The 17,981-nt window shown below is 37.5% G+C and overlaps 1 protein-coding gene across 2 annotated transcripts in view; it reads left to right on the top strand.

Annotated features, from left to right (window-relative positions):
* The window catches only part of ARHGAP28 (Rho GTPase activating protein 28), a 76,504-nt gene that overhangs the window by 48,556 nt on the left and 9,967 nt on the right, over positions 1 to 17,981 (top strand). For both annotated transcript variants that reach the window (XM_021386620.1, XM_021386621.1), the window contains 9 exons: positions 2,961 to 3,048; positions 5,067 to 5,224; positions 8,655 to 8,820; positions 8,935 to 9,026; positions 10,295 to 10,372; positions 13,515 to 13,677; positions 15,004 to 15,086; positions 16,894 to 17,091; positions 17,776 to 17,919. In XM_021386620.1, coding sequence (XP_021242295.1) covers positions 2,961 to 3,048; positions 5,067 to 5,224; positions 8,655 to 8,820; positions 8,935 to 9,026; positions 10,295 to 10,372; positions 13,515 to 13,677; positions 15,004 to 15,086; positions 16,894 to 17,091; positions 17,776 to 17,919 — 1,170 coding nt within the window. The remainder of the gene's footprint in view (positions 1 to 2,960; positions 3,049 to 5,066; positions 5,225 to 8,654; positions 8,821 to 8,934; positions 9,027 to 10,294; positions 10,373 to 13,514; positions 13,678 to 15,003; positions 15,087 to 16,893; positions 17,092 to 17,775; positions 17,920 to 17,981) is intronic.

Below are 17,981 nucleotides of genomic sequence, written 5' to 3'. Positions count from 1 at the left end.
CAAAATCCATCACTTGTGGCACTTTGCCTCAATAAAAGAGCTTTGGGGGAGCACCTTATGCTAGTTGAGGTGCCTCTGCTCTGCTTCAGGCAGGCTGGCACTCAACGTGCTCCACTGACAGCCACATTGCAAGGATTTAAATTGGACGGTTTATTAATCACAGTGGCCTGATTTTTCTTACTGTTGGTACCCTGCTGCTTCCATCAGAAGCTATCAGCTCTGCTAGCGCTCAAAGCCTAAAGAAATCAGCAGCAGAATATAAATTTGGGGAAAAATATTGATTTATTATTGGAGGAAGGAGATGAAGGAACATGCTCATTAACGGCCCTAGCCCAGTATGTTGTGGTCGACTAAAACTCCTCAAGAGTTTTCAGAGAATTTTACTTGAGTAATACATGAGAAAATCATGTCCTAATTAAAGAAGAATTGCTAACTAACCCAAAACTATTTGTATGAGAAGGCAGTCATGATGGCAACACTTGGAAATAAGAATATAACCAAAGCACTGGCAACTTGTATCCTGACTAGAGCTATAAGGCTACCTCTTTTGCTTTTATTTTCCTTAGCTGTAGAGCTGGCAACAGAATTTGGTTGCTTTGGTGCATGAATGATTTATTTTTACATCTTCTACAATGAGGTTAAGTGCTAAAGAAATGACTATCTCTCTCCATCTTTTTCTTGCTGTTCTGATTTCCACTCCCCATTGGAAACTCCTGTGTATGTTGTGCTTGTGAACACTGGGCTCATTTTTGTTATCAGATAATGAGAACTTTCCAATGAATCACTTTCAGTCAGAAATGAGGATATATGAAGTCTTGCATTGACTGGAGCCACAGCCAAATGAATAAAACTGTCCTAATTTGGTTAAGGATGCAATTTGACCCTCAGCCTTTGGCATTCATTAAGACATGAGCTTCCAAAGTTTTTAAATCTTTTGTACAATACCAAAACAATATGGAACTAAAAAATTCATTCATTAAAAAGATTTTATTCCTACTATCGTAAGATTAAAATAAAATAAAATAAAATAAAAGCTCCTGTTGGTTCCATTTGGCAGAAATTTCTACTCTTTAACTCCCAGTGCACTACATGATGTTATGATGTGGAATATCGATAACAAAAATCATAAAACCATGACAAAAAGAATAAGAGATTTTTTCTCTTTATGTACTCTCCCTGTGAAGGCTGGGAAATGAGAGCAAGAATATGGTTTGGGTTTTTTTTAAATGCTTTTTGATATCCAGCTGCACGAGCAGCCTTCAGGCACTGCTGAGTGAGAGGCAGAGCTGTGCTCTCGGCTCCTTTTTCCAGCCCAGCTGTGCTTAGCAGAAGCTGCTGGTGGCAGCATCTTCACTGTTAATTTCACTTGCGTATCAATGGAGCAAGGCTTTTTTCCTCAATAAACCTGACTCACAGTGAATTTATTCTAATTCTGATTGTAAGATCAGACATTTTGAGTAGCAAAAGTAGATGAGCCAGTTGCTTGTTTACCATTAATTCCTCCATCTGGATATTAAGCAGAAGAATAATTACTCTTATGTTCAATTTTCTGTAATTGCAGAGGCAAGTTTAACAGACTTCTCCACTTCCATACTCCCACCTGAAGTTTACATTAGTTTTTATGTCTGAAAAATATTTGTAGAGATGTTATGTGATTTTATGATGGCAGCATCATACAGTTCTCCGTGAAAAAAAAATCAGTGGTTTGTATGGTATACTGGCAAAGGAAGTTTGTGTGACTCAAATCCTGTTTGCTTTCAAGTTTGCAGCCCATTAAATGGACTCTCTCAGGAGCGATTGTATTCATGTTACATTTGACTTTGTTACCCAAGTAACTTAGAGGATAAAACTGAATAAAACAACTGTACCCTTATTTCAGGTTTGCAATTGGAAAAGCTGCCTGCCTCTTAAACATGTGACATTTTTTATCAGGAAAAGACAACAAATACTGCCCTGAGGCATTGCAGCTTGGTGATAAACAGCCAATATAGCAATTTAGAGAACAATTTAAGAGTGGCTGCTCCAGGCCGATAGGGGCTCTTATAACACTCTTATTAGTGTTCAGCAAGTCAGGGGCTGCCCCTAAGACTTGGGGTTGGGAGGCAGCAGGTTTCGGGCAGGTGTCCCTAAGTAGGAAACAAAGGACAGCCAATTATATATCCCATAAGGCTGTCTGGGAGCATTGTAGTGGTTTTCACTCGGTACCATTCAGCGCATTTTAAATTACTGCCTTTTGTTTACCGAAAACGTGCAGGTGGGCTGCTACTCTCCACATACACACATATGCTTGGATTTGTCTTTATCAGTCCCAAACCTGTCAAGCACAAGGGCGAATCCCAGCATCTAGGGAGAGATGATGCTGCCTGGATGTCACCTCTTGGACTTCAGAGCTCTTTCTCCGCAATGCTGCACATACTTCCCCCATTTGCACGCAGTGCAGAATGATTTCTGCAGTAGAAAGATGAAATTAATTTCTTTTTTCCCCTCAAAACAATTTTTTCAGTTATCTGATAAAGAGTTAGCATATAACCTATTAGTGGAGAACAGTCCAGTGTCTGCCAGGTGCTTGAGATGTTCAAAATGTGTCAGTGTCCACAAAAAGATTTGTGAGCAAAGTGATTAAAAACAGGATGGATTACAATTTGACAAGGATCTTTCACTTAGTACAGTTGCATACAGCAATTTATTAAGCTAATTTCAGTCATTATGCAGGGCAGGACTCATTAGCTACACTGAGCTGCAATATCACTGACCTCAACATGATCCGAATCTGTGCAGCCTGGGGAAGATTAATTCTCAGGCTCGGCTATGAAAAATGTACTCTGGCAAATCACAACAAGTTGTTTAAACTTGGCAAAGATTGTAAGCTGAGAATGATTCACTGTTTCTTAAACTGTAGCAGTTTCTGTCCATAGACATTGACTTTCACTGTAGTCTGATCATTTTTCCTTGCCTATCAGCCCACATTTGAGACAGTTCCAGTGTCACCAGTTCCTTCTAATGGTATCCAGCTTCCTGGGCAGAAGCCAGTTTGGAAATCAGTTAGCTGTGAGTATGCCAACGTGTAATCAGTGTTCACTTCCTCCTAGAAAAATGATAGACAGAAAGATCCTTTTGTGGTTCTGAGGTTAGACCTCTCCTTCATGTTAGGGTTATGCTGCAAATATTTTCTTAGAATGGTTTTCAGCTTATTGTCATGTAGGAACCAAAGTTTTCCATTCAAGACTGGTGTTGTACAGACACAGACTGTTGCCTCTGAGTTGTCGATATCTGAAATGCACTGATTATTGCAAGGCTGGGAATGTGAAAGTAACCTCCAAACAATATGGTGCAGAATTTGCCCAAAACATGCCAGCAGTATATTTTCTTGTGATTAAACATAACAAGATGCATGTATTCTCCATATTTCTTCTCCAGTACTGCAGATATTGTAATGTTAGAAATTATTATTTTTCTGGTTCTCCCCAGTTATTCTGGTTTACTAATGGCGTCAGTTTGGATGTCCCTTAAACACTTTGCCTTAACAGTTATTGACAGTGCTAATCAACATGATAGCTCTGTTATACTTGTTTTTTCAATTAGCTGTCAGCAGCCTTCCAAGGGAATGTCCATTTTTTGTTTTGAAAGCTCTCCCCATCACCATTGTTCAGGGTTTAACTAAAGCATAATTAAAAATATTAATTTATTACTAGTACAATTATACTAAATTTTATGTGCATATATATATATATATAAAACAGAGCTTCTAAAGTAGTTCCTTAGGTATTCACCTTTTTATATAGTGCCACAGACATTTATCTTGGTTGCAAAATCTGATCATTTCACTGTTCTGCTGGTACCTCTGCCCTGCAAGTAGTTGTATTAGAACAGACAGGCGAACAAACAGCCAGGGCTATGGGAGAGGGCCTGTGGTCTGGGAATGCTTCTTAAAATCCCTTGTCCATTGGGTAATATCTATGACCACAGATCAGAAGCCATCTAATAACATACCCCACTTTTTCATACTAGAATTTACAAACCAAGGTTCCCACAACAAAATCTGTCACAAAAGATGATTAAGTCCCTTTATCTGTAAATCCCATTATTCAAAAATCATGGGGCACGAACATGTTTATAAAACATATCATGCTTTTGAATTCAACTTCTGATTTCCATGGCTTTTGAATGCAGTTGGGTCACATTTGTAAAATCTTCTCTGCAGTCCTGGGGGCTGAAATTTGATATCACTTTTAATGAAAACCATTATATTATACCAATTGTGCGAGTCCAGGAGCTGGACTTCAATGAAAAATGTAAAATTGCCCTGAAATGTGAGAGATCAGTCATGAAAGTTGACAACACTGGAACTCAAGCCTGTTACCACACTTTGGATTCCATGACAATAGGGTATTTCTGTACTTGACTGTACTGATTTCAGAAATTTTCTTTTGGCATCCACTAATTTCAGGAGTCAATTAAAGTTTAAAGTAGAGCAGTAAGTCATTTCACAATATCTATCATAATTTCCAGTAGAAATAGTATTTTTCAAATGGTAAGAAGATTGTACAGTGGGTCCTGCTTTGATGCTACACACCTAAATGAGCAACCATGAGAAATTTGTGCATATATGTATGTGACCATGTAAAATATATGCACAATGTGTCCTGATTGTAAATAAGTCAACAGGGTGACCTGCAAATCTGTGTCAACAGCTTTTTTTCTGTCAGTTACTTTTGGTTTTAATTGTTCATTGCGCAAGTGCCAGCAGAGTTTGCTGGCCTAGATAGACAGGGATAGAGTACAAAAACTTGAAAATTCCTGATAAACAGGAAGTTACAGCTTGACTATCTTTCTCACGAAAAGCAACAAGTTAAATAATCTAACATGAAAATAGGGATTTTACTTCTAAGGGGTTATTTCCTCCAGACAAAACAGGAACATACTGTGTTTTACACTGAAATTCCTCTTTGAAGCACTTCCTTTATTATTATCTTAAGACTTTTGTCATCGTGGTTCAATTTTTTAATGTCTCTGTCCTGAATGCAAGCATACGTTCAGGGTTCATATGTGGTTTCCCTTATTTTCAGCTAATAGCTGTCTAGACTGTGGACTAGATAAAGGCAGTTCATCTATAACAGAAGAGCTCTCCTATGAGGTCTCTTTCTCAGAATCCATTACAGTCCTTCCAAAAACCCGAGAGTGGACAAAGAGCCAGAGGTTCAAAAAGGAAGACTCTGCTTTGCCAGTAAGTTTGTTTTCTATGTATTTCCTCAATGGTTTTTGTTGTTTTTGTTGTTGTTGTTGTTGTTGTTGTTTTGTATTTTTTGCCTACTAATTTCCTGCTTTATATCCCCAGCACATTGGAGGCTGTTAAGATATGTTAGCTGTACTTTGCTATGTGTGCTTTATATAGGGCTCCTGCCATTCAGCCATACAACTGATTCCCAGAGGGGCAACACAGTTAAACTGGATATTCAAGCCTCATTTTCAGTTGTACCCATCACAGATGAACATGTGTAACTGAATCCACAAATAATGCATTGCCTGCTCATATTTCCCATCAAAATGAACACTAGTTACTGGCACTAATACTAGCAATCATTTTCATTATTGATCTGCTGTCCTATTTTATTCCCCCCCCACAGATTATCTGCTTTTGTTGACACATGGATTTAAAAGTGCTTCACAGATAAAGGGGGGAAAAGCAAGGCTTAGTCCTGCAGCAGTACTGATTGCATCCTATCAGTATTCAGTGCAGTTACACTATAGGAGATAACATATGAATGAAATGAAGGAAAGTTTACCGTATTGTAAGGTCCAACAAGACCTACACAAGCTGTCATGCCATTTTTTGGAATTATCCCTTGAATTCAGTAGATAATTTCTTATTTCCATCTGTCCTTAGAGCTTCCTGGAGATTTAAATTCATGTTCCAGATATCACCTTTTTGGTGAAATGTATGAAATAGCTGTAGATTATTTGGAAACATCTCCTGAATGTCATGGTTTCCTGAGGTCCTGAATTGTTGCTATCCACACAGGCATTGAATTCTCTGAGAATTATCAATATATCCATCCCAAGCACCACCAAAGAAGAACAAGTTGAAATCCTGAAGCAAAGTTCCTTGTTGAAAGGAGAGATAAGAAGCCAAATAGATTGCAACTAGTGTGAAATCCGTTGGCTTTAGTGTGCTTCTTTTTCTTGTGTTGGAGATAGTTTGGCATCCGGTAGAGAATAAGGTTATCTCTACATTCATCATAATTCTCACAAACAAAAAGTTCCTCCTTGGTCCTTGTAATAGGACCCCCGCCTTCACTACACACACACAAAAATTGTTCTCTGCACCCATTCTGACACTGACTTTCTAGCAGACAAAACAGGGAAACTGGTGACTAACAGGTAAGAGAAGGTGTCACATTGAATATTTTGGACTTGTGGATGCATAATTGCTAGGTTTTAAAATGCCAGTATTATGCTTGAGGTGGACTATTCTGCATGCAGGACAGCATTTTGATTACTTGGAAGACTACAGAAGAAATATGCCACATCAGAGACAGTGACATTCTAAATGAAGTCAATAATCATAGCTATTGGTGTTGGCATTTTTCTTGGTTCATGGTATTTGTTTTTTTTTTCCCATAGTTGCCCAGATCGTAAAATGTCTTTGCAGAAAATTGCCTCTTGCTCACTGCATGTCATAAATCAGCGTGTCCTATGCAGCTTCCAAAAGAATAAGCTCAACATCATTTTCTGCATTGGGTTACATGTTACTTCCTGAACATAAAACCATAATTAACACAACTTAGTCAAAGATATCATAGAACTAAAAGCCAGTAAGCATTTCATACACAGCTAAGTACACTGTATAGTTCCACATAGAGACAACATGTCAAACAATATCAGACATTATCCTTAGTCAAAATGGTAGTTATATAATCTTCTACTGTAATTTTCTATGCTGCATAGCATGACTCCATCATTAGTAAGAAATATCACTGGAAAAATATGACAGAAAGCACCATAAAAAGGCAGAGCCTCAAACCTTTGATCAACACTGTATCACATCATTATGACCCTAGAAGTCAACAAACCAATACAAAAAATTATTGCAGCTCCCTTTTGTAATTGGTTGTGGAGAGTTTGTCATTTTGTCTTGACAGGCATACTTGCAAACAGACTTTGTTATTCCCTATGTTTTATTTTCCTTCCCCTCAGAAAACACGTATACTGGGTAATTTCTTTTCCCCAAGATGATTTATTATTCTTTGACTGGTTTGGAATGCTTTGCATCAATAGAGCTAAAAAGGAGTAGAAATACTTAAGCATCTACAACTTCCACATAAATTTTGTTGCATTATTAAGTCTCAGCATAAGAGTAATCGTGGAATTACTGCATCCTGGGGAGGGAGTATTCTGACCTAAAATGCCTCAGACATCCTGCAAATACATTATTCCATCCTCTGCACTCTTTCTCCCCCGGTTATGATTAATATCTCTTGAAAAGCCATGCACAGTACAGTTTAGGAAGCCTAAATCTATGTGATCTATGTGTCCTTCATCTTCTCTTACTTTTGAAATCTAGTGGAATTTTTTTCCTTGCCTTTTTCTTAATACGTTTGATTAGCTTCATCTAGAGACACGCTGAGTCCAAATTTGTTTAAAAATGAGAGGACTGGAATGAAGTCTCCAGAAGTAAAACCCTCTTAAAAGCTGGGTTTCTACTCAGTCCCCTAAAGGAAGGAGATGGTTTGTAATGCTATTTATTTGTACTTCTGACTAATAATTACTTGTCTGAATTACAACTAAAGTAAAAAATATCATACAATACCGAAGATCGACAAAGCTTTGAAAAGTATGCTTTATATTGTATTTTGTTACTATTTCTAGCAATCAAGTCAAAAACTGATGAATGTTTCTTCTTTCTGACATTTGTACAAACGCTTATGGCATGATGCAATACTTCTGGCTCTGGTTCATGACAATGCAGTTTCTGAAATATGTAGACATCTTCACATACCCCAGTATTACAAAGTATCATTTAGTTTAAGCCTATTCAAATAAATTATTTCTTAGCTGCTAGGAATCCTATTTCTATGCCAAAACATTTTTTGCGTACTAAAAGCTACCAGTAGAGGCACGTTGGCATCAGAACTAAGTGGTTTTACTTCTGGGTTTTTCTTCAGATCTTTAGTCTGAAATCTCCTTTAAAAAACTCATAACTTAATAGGAGTATGCAAAGCATAAATGTATTCATCCGTCCCCATCACCAATGGATATATATCCATATCCATGATGAAATGTGTCAGCTCTTTCAACTGTGTTCAAAGACAGTTTGGGAAAGGAGGAAGCAAAGCAATGTTATAATTCTGCTGAACCTGGACAGAAGTTTAGTTAGCACATAGCTCGTTCTTCCAGACTGGAGTACAAGCAGGGCACTGAGGTTAACACCTCTGCTCCAGTGACACCAGCTGGACTATAAGGGAACATGATAACCAAGGAGGTTGATTACATTTTAGATGGGTGCAAGTTATTTTGACCTACCAGGCTAAAATATGGAGTTGCAGTTCAGCTCTTTGGTCTTAACTGACTTCTTCTCAAATATGGGCATCTCTTTCAAAACAAAAAATCGCACGTAATTCTAGAGCAAATAAAAATGCAATTAATCTCTACTGCAGAAATTCATTGTTCGGAAAAGCCGATTTGGACTGACAGAGGTTGGAGATCTCTCTCCTGAAGACATGAAGAAGATCCGGTACCTCTCCCTGATTGAGCTAACAGCCTTCTACGATGCCTTGGGCGTGGAGCTGAAGAGGAACCGTGCAGAGAGGGTGCGGAGACGAGGTACTGTACCATGGCATCCTCATGGCGGCCACTTGGGCACTGCTCAGCATTGATAAGAAGACACATATGAGGCTTTATTTGCTCTCTTTCACATGTGTTATTGTTATTTTTAAGAAAATGGTCTTTTTGGAGTCCCTCTCACAGTGCTGCTGGAGAATGATCAAAAGAAGGTTCCTGGAATAAAAGTCCCTCTCATCTTCCAAAAAGTGAGTATAATGTAGCTTGCTCAGCCACTAAGATTGGCATTTCCATCATTCACGTTGGCACCCAGAACACAGATCAGATAAGAAAAGATGCAAGCTTTACAAATTTCAGGGTGTTTTCTATAGGTTTTTGCATGTATTTTTCTACAGATTTCTGCTTCTTTTGTGTTTTACCTACAGTGGGAACCTCTTTCCATTTTTGTATTTATATGGTGCCATACAGGAAACATTGGAAAGCAAATGTCAGGCATACTGTTTCTCATTAAATGAAACAGGCATTCAAAATTGTGCGTGTGCGCAGAAGTTGGAGAAATGAGTTCTCTCAAGAGGTTTAATTTCATGTGAATTTAAACTGAAGATGTTATTAGCTATTATTTCTAGATTGGATGGGGATGTATCTTCTCCTTTGAGGCAATGTCACTTATATATGTCATTTGACAAGGCAGTGACATCCAGCAGATTTCTTGGAGATGTATATGTAGACATCAGCACACATACAATAACAAGGACTTGAAACTCCAAACAATCTTGCAGTAGATACTGAGAAAAGAGGAAGTGGCGTGAAGTGTCAGGGGAAAGACTGACAGAACTTGAATATTTACATATCTTTGCAATGCTTGGCTCTTCTGTCAAGTTACTATTGGAAACTGAAGGATCGAAAGTACAGCTGGTACTGAAAATCCAGACTTATATGAATAAATGCTAATAAATTATTTTTGGTTGTTGTTTATTCTAAATTTTGTTCAATCAAAACACTATTTTCTAATAGCAAGCTAGAGTGCAAAGCACATTTCTCTATTCACAGAAATTTCAAGAAAAATATTCTGTGATCATTTTCTTATCTGAGTTCTTAGGTCACAGAAACATATGTTATCTATAATACATTCCTCCATTGTGCTTCTCAGGGAGAAACTTAAGCATTTCTCAGAGGTTAAGTTTTCCTCAAAACACCACTGAGTTTTACCCAGTGTATTTGCTCTTTTATTAATACATTTGTATGTTACTCGTTCTACAGCAGTGTCAAGTGTCAAATCAAGGACAGAGGCGCCTATTGTGTTATCAGTGTTCTGTAGACTCTATACATCAGATTTCAGGGGGAGGAATATGGAGATTGAATTATGAAGGCTTATTTACCTGAGCTTGTTTTCTTTAGCAGATTATGTTGAAATGTATTTTTTTTCAATTTTGTTTCAAGTAGACTTAGATTAAAAATAGTTAATGGCATTTTTAAATGCTTCTGAGTATTTTCCTGGGGTTTGCCTCTTTTTCAGTTGCTGCTCAAGCTTGAGGAAACTGGTTTAGAAACTGAAGGAATTCTTCGAGTGCCTGGATCTGCCTCCAGGGTTAAGGTATTTGCCAGTGCCAGTTTTCTGTCTCCTGGACCTCAGCTGCAATGTCAAATAACACAGTAGACACAAAAGCACACTGCACAAAAATAGTGATGTGTGTAGATCAACATTCCCAGTTCTATCAGTGAAAGGTTAAACTGGTTCCTGGGAACCAATAAATCACAGAGCATGTGGTCAATTGCTTTGCATTTGGTAATGTTCTATATAAAGCGCAGTCTTGATGGTGAATTGAGCTGAACACTGAGTGATCTTTTCAGATGATCTCTGTCATCCAAAATTGCTGCGATCTTATCATCTCCTTCTTAATTTATTTCAGAAACACAGAGTTGCCAACTGAGCTAACTTAACTTAAGATAAAGATCTTATTCTATGTCACTTTAACATTTGTGCCATTTTTTTCTCATTTGTCTCCTGTGATCTTAAAATTTCATCTTCCAAGTGAGAGAAATTTGGCCCGTGATCATTGTTTGGCAGCCTAGAATGCTGTACTTTCACAGGCTATTTGCAGGCCATTAACGCAGGCTATCTGGTGCCCAAGAACCTTGGCTCTGCCACTGCAGTACAGTAACACTTGGAAATGTTTCTCCCGACTAACTAAATTCTAGGAGCTGGAAGCCTGTGCCAGAGGAAAGATAGGAAATTGAGTTAGGAAATTAAGTTGTTTTTTCTTTTTCTGGGTTTAGTAATGTCTACCTTTTTTCCATTTTCTTTTTTTCTTTGGCTTGAGTGTGTTTTCTTGCATGTTTTTGCTTTTTTTTTTAATCTGATTCTAGAAATTTATAATGGTAACTTTATATTCTCACTTTCTCATCTTCAAGATAACTAGTCTTGTTTTCTGAATGAAGCAGGAAGGCTCAAAATGGTAGTAAAAACATAACTAATAATGTTGGGGATTACTAAACATCGATGGGCTAGAGATCATCCTAAATGGCTGTACAAGAAGAAGCAGCATGTAAAAAGCACCAAAGATAGGCAGCAGAATCCCAACTCCCTTTGACGTTGTGGAATTATAAAAGAAGAGAGCTCCTAATTCGGCCTGTACTTTTTGGCTTCCTCATTTTTCCACACACATTCTTAAAGTATTATTTCACACAGTCTTAAATTTCTCTGATGTCTTTGGGGAGATTGCACAGCAGAGCTCTGCCCTACCTAATTAATGACTTTCTTATTTTTTTGCATATACTGTTCTTTGCTCACTCCTTATTCACTGCCTTTGCCCAGGGAGACTCTCTGAGATATGAATTTATCTATAGCTATCTTGTATTGAGAGTCCACCTAAGCATTTTAAATTATTTAAGTTTTGTCTTCATTTAAGTCTGTCCAGCAACCCAACTAGCAATGGAAATTTTTTTTTCAAAGTAGATCCAGATTTCATTCTTCAAAGCCTTCATACATTATTATGACATTAGGATTTGAGGGCATTCCAATTTTATTTCAGTCTTGTTTTGAGAAAGAGAAGGCATATGGAAGTGATTAAAGGTTACTCTTCTATAAAACAAAGGATAGAAGAAATAAATATAACTTTTCCTCCGTCTCTAATCTAATTTGCAATGAAAGCTCCAGTGAACAATAATCTACCATTTGATCAGCCATGGTAAAAAAAGAGTGGCTAAAAAGTTTTTTAACAGCACATAGATATATGTGTGTGTGTATAAATATATCTATATATAAATACCTGTGTAGATATATATGTACACATATGTGTTTGTGTTTCAGAAATCTTGCTTTTAACTTTTACCTCTTTCACAGCAGAAAAAATGTTGAGTAGTTCTCCTCTCGTGATTTTGATGAGGTGAGGATTCTATGCCACATTTCCCAGTCAGTTACCAAAAGAAAAGTTAATTCAGGTGTTTGTATGGATTATGTGCAAAGGATGTGAACAAAGGAAGCTGAGATATCTTAGATTATAACCTGTAAAATGTGCTAGTAAAAATGAGATTGTAACATTATATACCAAATCCTGAATGACCCTCTATTTCCATTTCTGCCAGCCATTTCACTTCATTATGTGTGACCATGTTTGATATGTAATTTCCTTCCATTCATGTGAGACATGGTAAACAGAATTCATTTTTAAAGCTTTTCTGTCCAATTGGATTATTTTTTTTTTGCATAGTAGTAATGTACGTTGACAAAAACATGATCTGAAACCTGAATGTCAACAACAGATACATTTTGTCAAAAATAGTCTCACAAAAAACATTAACAAACTTCCTATGGATAACGCAGTGTTTGGCCAGTAATAATTGTGAAGACTGTATTCTTTACGGTTAGCTTTACATTAGAAAAAAATATTTCAATCTTATTTAGCCAACAATTTTTTTATGGAGCTTGCATTTTCCAAACAGTGATCTGTATCGGAAGCCAAATTCTGCTTCTCCTAGGAATGTTATTGAATATTTCCCACTCATACACACGCGAAACATCCAATTTGTTACCCTGCAGAGCTTTGTTGTAGAGCAAAATGCTAACACAGGAGAACAGGAGTAACTGGGCACCCAAAATAATACAATCAATTTTATCTATCTATCTGAGCTCTCTCTTATGTTTTTGAGGAGTTTTTTTGGCATGCATCAAGTGTGGGCTTTCTGAAAATAATGATCTGATATCTTTATTTTTCTACAAAGTGATCAAATTTAGTTTTAGCTATCCTAAGGGAAAGCATCCTTCTGAGGATAGAAAGACCTGAATTTCAAACCATTCACTCAAAGCCCCTTGGCTGAGATGCCAACAGGTTGTCTAGCAGTTTCACTGGTGGTGAAGAAGAACATGAGACTCCTTTGTGATTTAAGGGTCAAAACCTCTGGATGAGTGCTTTAAACAAAAAGAAATATTGTGTTAAAAATCCTACTAAACAATGCACAAAGTTGTCTTTCTATAAGGAAGTTAAAATGTGTTGCTGCTGGAAATCTAGCTATGGGAAACCAAATTTAGCCTGCATTTCAAAGTATTGCCAGGAGTCTGACTTGTTAACCATCTCTGAACTCCATGTGGCTGCACCTGGACCACTACTGATTTAGGGCTACTTTAATTCAATTGCAGTATAAATATGTCTGTGATTTGTAAAAAGTTTTCTGAAGTGATATCAAACTGCCAGGTCAGAAGCAATAACTGAGAGTCAGATGTTCCTTTTATCTTTCAGAATCTCCATCAAGAACTCGAGGCAAAATTTTACGAAGATACATTTGACTGGGATCAAGTACGAAACAACGATGCAGCAGGACTGCTTAAAATGTTTATAAGAGAACTCCCAAGTCCACTATTCACAGTGGAATATCTGCCTGCTTTCATCACCTTAGTGGAAAGTAGGTAAAAGAAAGAGCTCATATAAACTGAAGTAGAAAGAAAAAAGTCCCACTGCCTGGCCTAAGCATTTTATTTGTCTACAAGATTTCCTTTTTAAAGGGAAAAAAATATCTGCGTATTTAGCAGACATTACTATATTAATAAAATACCTGTGTGAGTGACGCAACTGTTTAACATGAGATTTGAAACCTGTGAGCAAACACTGGTTGAGCAATGTCTTTTATATGTAGTCTAATTGACAAAAAATACAGATTTCACAAATGAAAATTTCTGCAAGGTAAGATCAAGTCACTTCCCTTGGTTTAATATACCATTAGATCTATTTTATTTTTTTAAAGTTTATGCTGAGGTCAGAATATTCATACAAGATGTGTGTGATCACAGACGGCTTCAGGCAACCTCGTTTTGTTTTCAGCATACACACCCTGAAAATACACCCTGTGACATTTGCGGTACATTTTGTTCATTTCTTTTCCAGGAAGAATGCAGTAGTACCTTTCAATACCTATTCACTTTATTGTAAATTCACTTGAGCAAGATATATATTTATGTATCTTATATAAGATTGCAGCCAAATTTTCTTTGTCTCCATTGAGGTAGTTTAAAAGGTCACAGAGAGGCAATCCCTTGCTGCAACTTTCATGTACCTCAGTAGGCTTTTTTTAAGTCCCAGACTGCAGGCAGTGAAGATCACTTTCTAATGTGGAGAAGACTGAACGGGAGGTATCTGTGCAAAATAGAGTGACTTTATTGCCACAGACAATTATCAACACAACACTTTTGTTTTTCCCACATTCACCCACCCAGAATGGAAGTGAAGGATATATTTAGTATACATCCTTCCCATCCCCTCCACCCCAGCTCCAGTGAGCACTGCACTGAATGAATACATACCAACTGCTGAAAAGACGATGGTATTTAGTAACAAGCATTCACTCAAAAATATTAGTATGAAAATTTTCTGAAAACAGTTATCCATTTCAGTTTGAAAGAGGGGAAGTACTTCATCCACGTACAACATATTATGACGAGGATATCAGAGAGAAACTGGCTAGCACTGAAAAATATTGACTATTTTTCATTTAGGAAGAGTTTTATATAGTCTTTGTCTCCCTCTCTGTCAAAGATCCAAGACAATGAAGAGAAAAAAACACTCACTGCATTGATTTTATATTTTGGAAAAAAGTTATTACTAATTAATAGTTAAACATGCTGGTCTGAACTGGCCAGTGGCTGCTGTGTTTCTAGAACTTCTGGCCAACTAGGTTTTTACAGCAAAGCAATTGTAAATGAGATTTCAAAATATTAATTATTCATGTTCTTAGAAATCCCCAAGATCAAGTTACAGCTTCAAGCTTTGCATCTGTTGATCATGCTGCTGCCTGAAGCCAACAGGGACACAGCTAAGGTGAGTTTGTTGTTTGTTATCACCTGCCATCTGTGGTGTCTTTGACTTTTAAATGAGAGACACTTTTTTTTTATAACAGTCAGTGTTCAGATGCTGCACTGTGAAAGCTCTCACCTGTGTTTCTTATAATTTCCTTGAAGAGCAGTTCCAATTCCCTGGCTGGCATTTCCTTTACAAGAAATTAGAAATAGTTACTGAAAGTATCCAACTCCTTGTGTTAGCTCCCAGATATCATTTATTCTTAAGCATCCTTTCTAAAGAGGTGATACTTGGATAGTTTGGATGAAGAAAGTTTAGTTTCTGAGGTTTTTATGTAACTGAAATTCTCTGGGATGAAACTGAAAGAGAAGCTGCCCCCCAGAAACTCATCTAGGGCACCCCAAAGGCTGAAGGACTTCCGGTGCACTGAACCAGACTGGAGGAGGTATTCCAAAGTAAAACTCCCTGAAATGTATATCTACAGCATGGCTGTCAGGGACTTAGCCTGAGTTGTTTTGCTTCACAGTGCCCACGTCCATTTACCACTCCCTCTTAGAATCACAGAGGCTACAAGCATTTTGCGTTCTTTGCAGCTCCCAGATCTACTTGGAGCTATGTCCTGACCCTAAGAGACACTAGCTGGGTCTTTGGACTTGTTTCTACTCAAAGAAAATCTGGGCGAATTAGCTGCCTGGGAATCATAGATGTTCCCTCAGATCTTCTGCTTATCAAGACTCTGGAGGTCCCCAATTCCAGAAGATCACCCATTGGCCAGTTTGCATATAGCTTTACGAAACTAGGTACCTTCTTTGTCAGTAGTAATTAATGTGTGTAGGACATGAATAATGACCCAATTTAAAGTGCCTGAAGGTCTTGCTAGTCCACTGTGAACAATGAGGACTATTTCTTATACCAAAGTTCATACATATGGAGAATTATATGTAAAACATGCTAGGAGATTAGCTTTAATTATTACTAGACTTTTAGACAAATATAGAAATGATTATAGAAACAAAGTAGTGTCTCTCCTTGCAAACTATAATGAGAATTTAAAAATTTCTCCAACATATTTTCTGTTTTGTGGTTATTTGGTTTGGAAAAACGTTTCAATTGCAACATCAGGGTACAAAGATGATGGTTTTTATGGTATGGTGTTTCAAAAGGACTCATTGGCAGACCCCAACTCTAACCACAAATGCAATCCATCCTATGTAGTCACTCGAGTAAAATTCTGAATAAATTGCCTCAAAGTGAAACAATTCCTTTTATTCTGCCATGCATGGGCAAAAGTGACATTAAAGAACAACCACTAAGCACTTCTTGCTTTCATTATCCCAGAACAAAAGTCTGGAGATGGCTGGCAGAAATACCTCAGATTATATCACATATGGCACTGATGTATGTATGAAGAGAGGCCCATCACCCTGATGATTGAAACCTAATAGCCCTGACCAGATACATCAAAATTGACACCTTGAAATCTAAGAAGGAATTAGCTATTTCAATGCAACAACCTTATATCTTTCCTCTATTACAGAGTTCAGAGTCTTACTGCAGACACTCTACTTGACTTTCATTGGTTTTGGTATTACGCTCTAAGTGGTACAGAATTTATTACAGTGTATTTTAATGAACAATCTCTCTGTGGTTGATGGGTGGCTGTGCCAGCAAATATTACAGTAATTCAAATTATAATGCAAAACCCCCTGAACTGCACCTCCAAGTGCAAACATGGCAGCTTTTTAGCCATATTTGTTGTGTGTTTGAAAATGCTGCAATTAGATAAAATATTTTGTGAGGCTGAGCATAATAACTGTTGTTTTTCCAGGCCTTTCTTCAGTTCCTGAAGAAGGTGGTTGCTAATGAAGGGAAAAATAAAATGAATCTGTGGAATGTTTCTATGATTGTTGCACCAAACCTCTTCATCTACAAAGGGAAACGTGCTAACCAACAAGAAATGCAAGCAGCTGCCACCACTGCACACATTGTGCGGCTTTTAATTCGGTACCAGGATATCCTGTGGACAGTAAGTAATGCTGTAATGCTGGTTCTCTCTTTATGGCTCCAGTATGGGGAAGGATGTTGCTACACATGCAGCAGATCTGTACAAATCAGAGTAAAATGACCTTCCCAGAAGAAATTTAGCTATTTAGGAACTAGCTGAAATCTCACATACCTGGGAATGAGATAAAGTGGCAGGCACCTCTGGAAGATTTACCTTGCCTAAGATATGCTCTTTATCATAATTACCCTCTAGAGATACTTATCAAGTACCAATGTTTATATAGGAGAATATATAGGAGAAAGATCTCATCTAGATGCCTAGGTGAGACTTGAAAGAAGTTAAATGACTTCTTAAAGTCTAGTCCATAATAATACAGGCCAAAAGTGTATACCACTTGCAGACTGAAAGTTGGCATAATATTGACACACTCAACTCTTTTCCATGTGCCAGAAACTTTGGGGATTACAAAAACAGCCAATTTAAAAGTTCCTCCAGCAGAAAACATCGCTAATAAATCGATATGATATGAAAGATAAACTAGTTTCACTAAAGGCAGACTGTTAGAGAGAGCTGCTAATCCTGTGTATTTTTCTGGGAGCAGAGCTTCTGATGCATTCAAATTAGCAACCTTATGAAAACCAAACACCAGTTTTAGGAGGGGGAATAATCTACTGCCTATTCTCAGCTCTGGTTTTCTCCATTTAGGTTCCATCCTTCCTGATTTCCCAGGTGAGGAAAATGAATGAGGCAGCAATAAACAACAGCAAGAGGCAGCTGATGTTTGACAAAGGAGTGAGAAAACTTCTAAGGAGAAAGACCATGGAGAGAGAGAGACCTGAAAGACCAGAGGTGTGATAGAAGTATAACATCTTCAAGTAGTAGCCTTAACTAATGTCCCTCCTCTCTTATCT

The sequence above is a fragment of the Numida meleagris genome, chromosome 2 (assembly GCF_002078875.1).
Source record: "Numida meleagris isolate 19003 breed g44 Domestic line chromosome 2, NumMel1.0, whole genome shotgun sequence".
Taxonomy (NCBI): domain Eukaryota; kingdom Metazoa; phylum Chordata; class Aves; order Galliformes; family Numididae; genus Numida; species Numida meleagris.
Note: the sequence above shows the minus strand (reverse complement) of the source record. Positions and strands in the feature narration are given on the sequence as shown.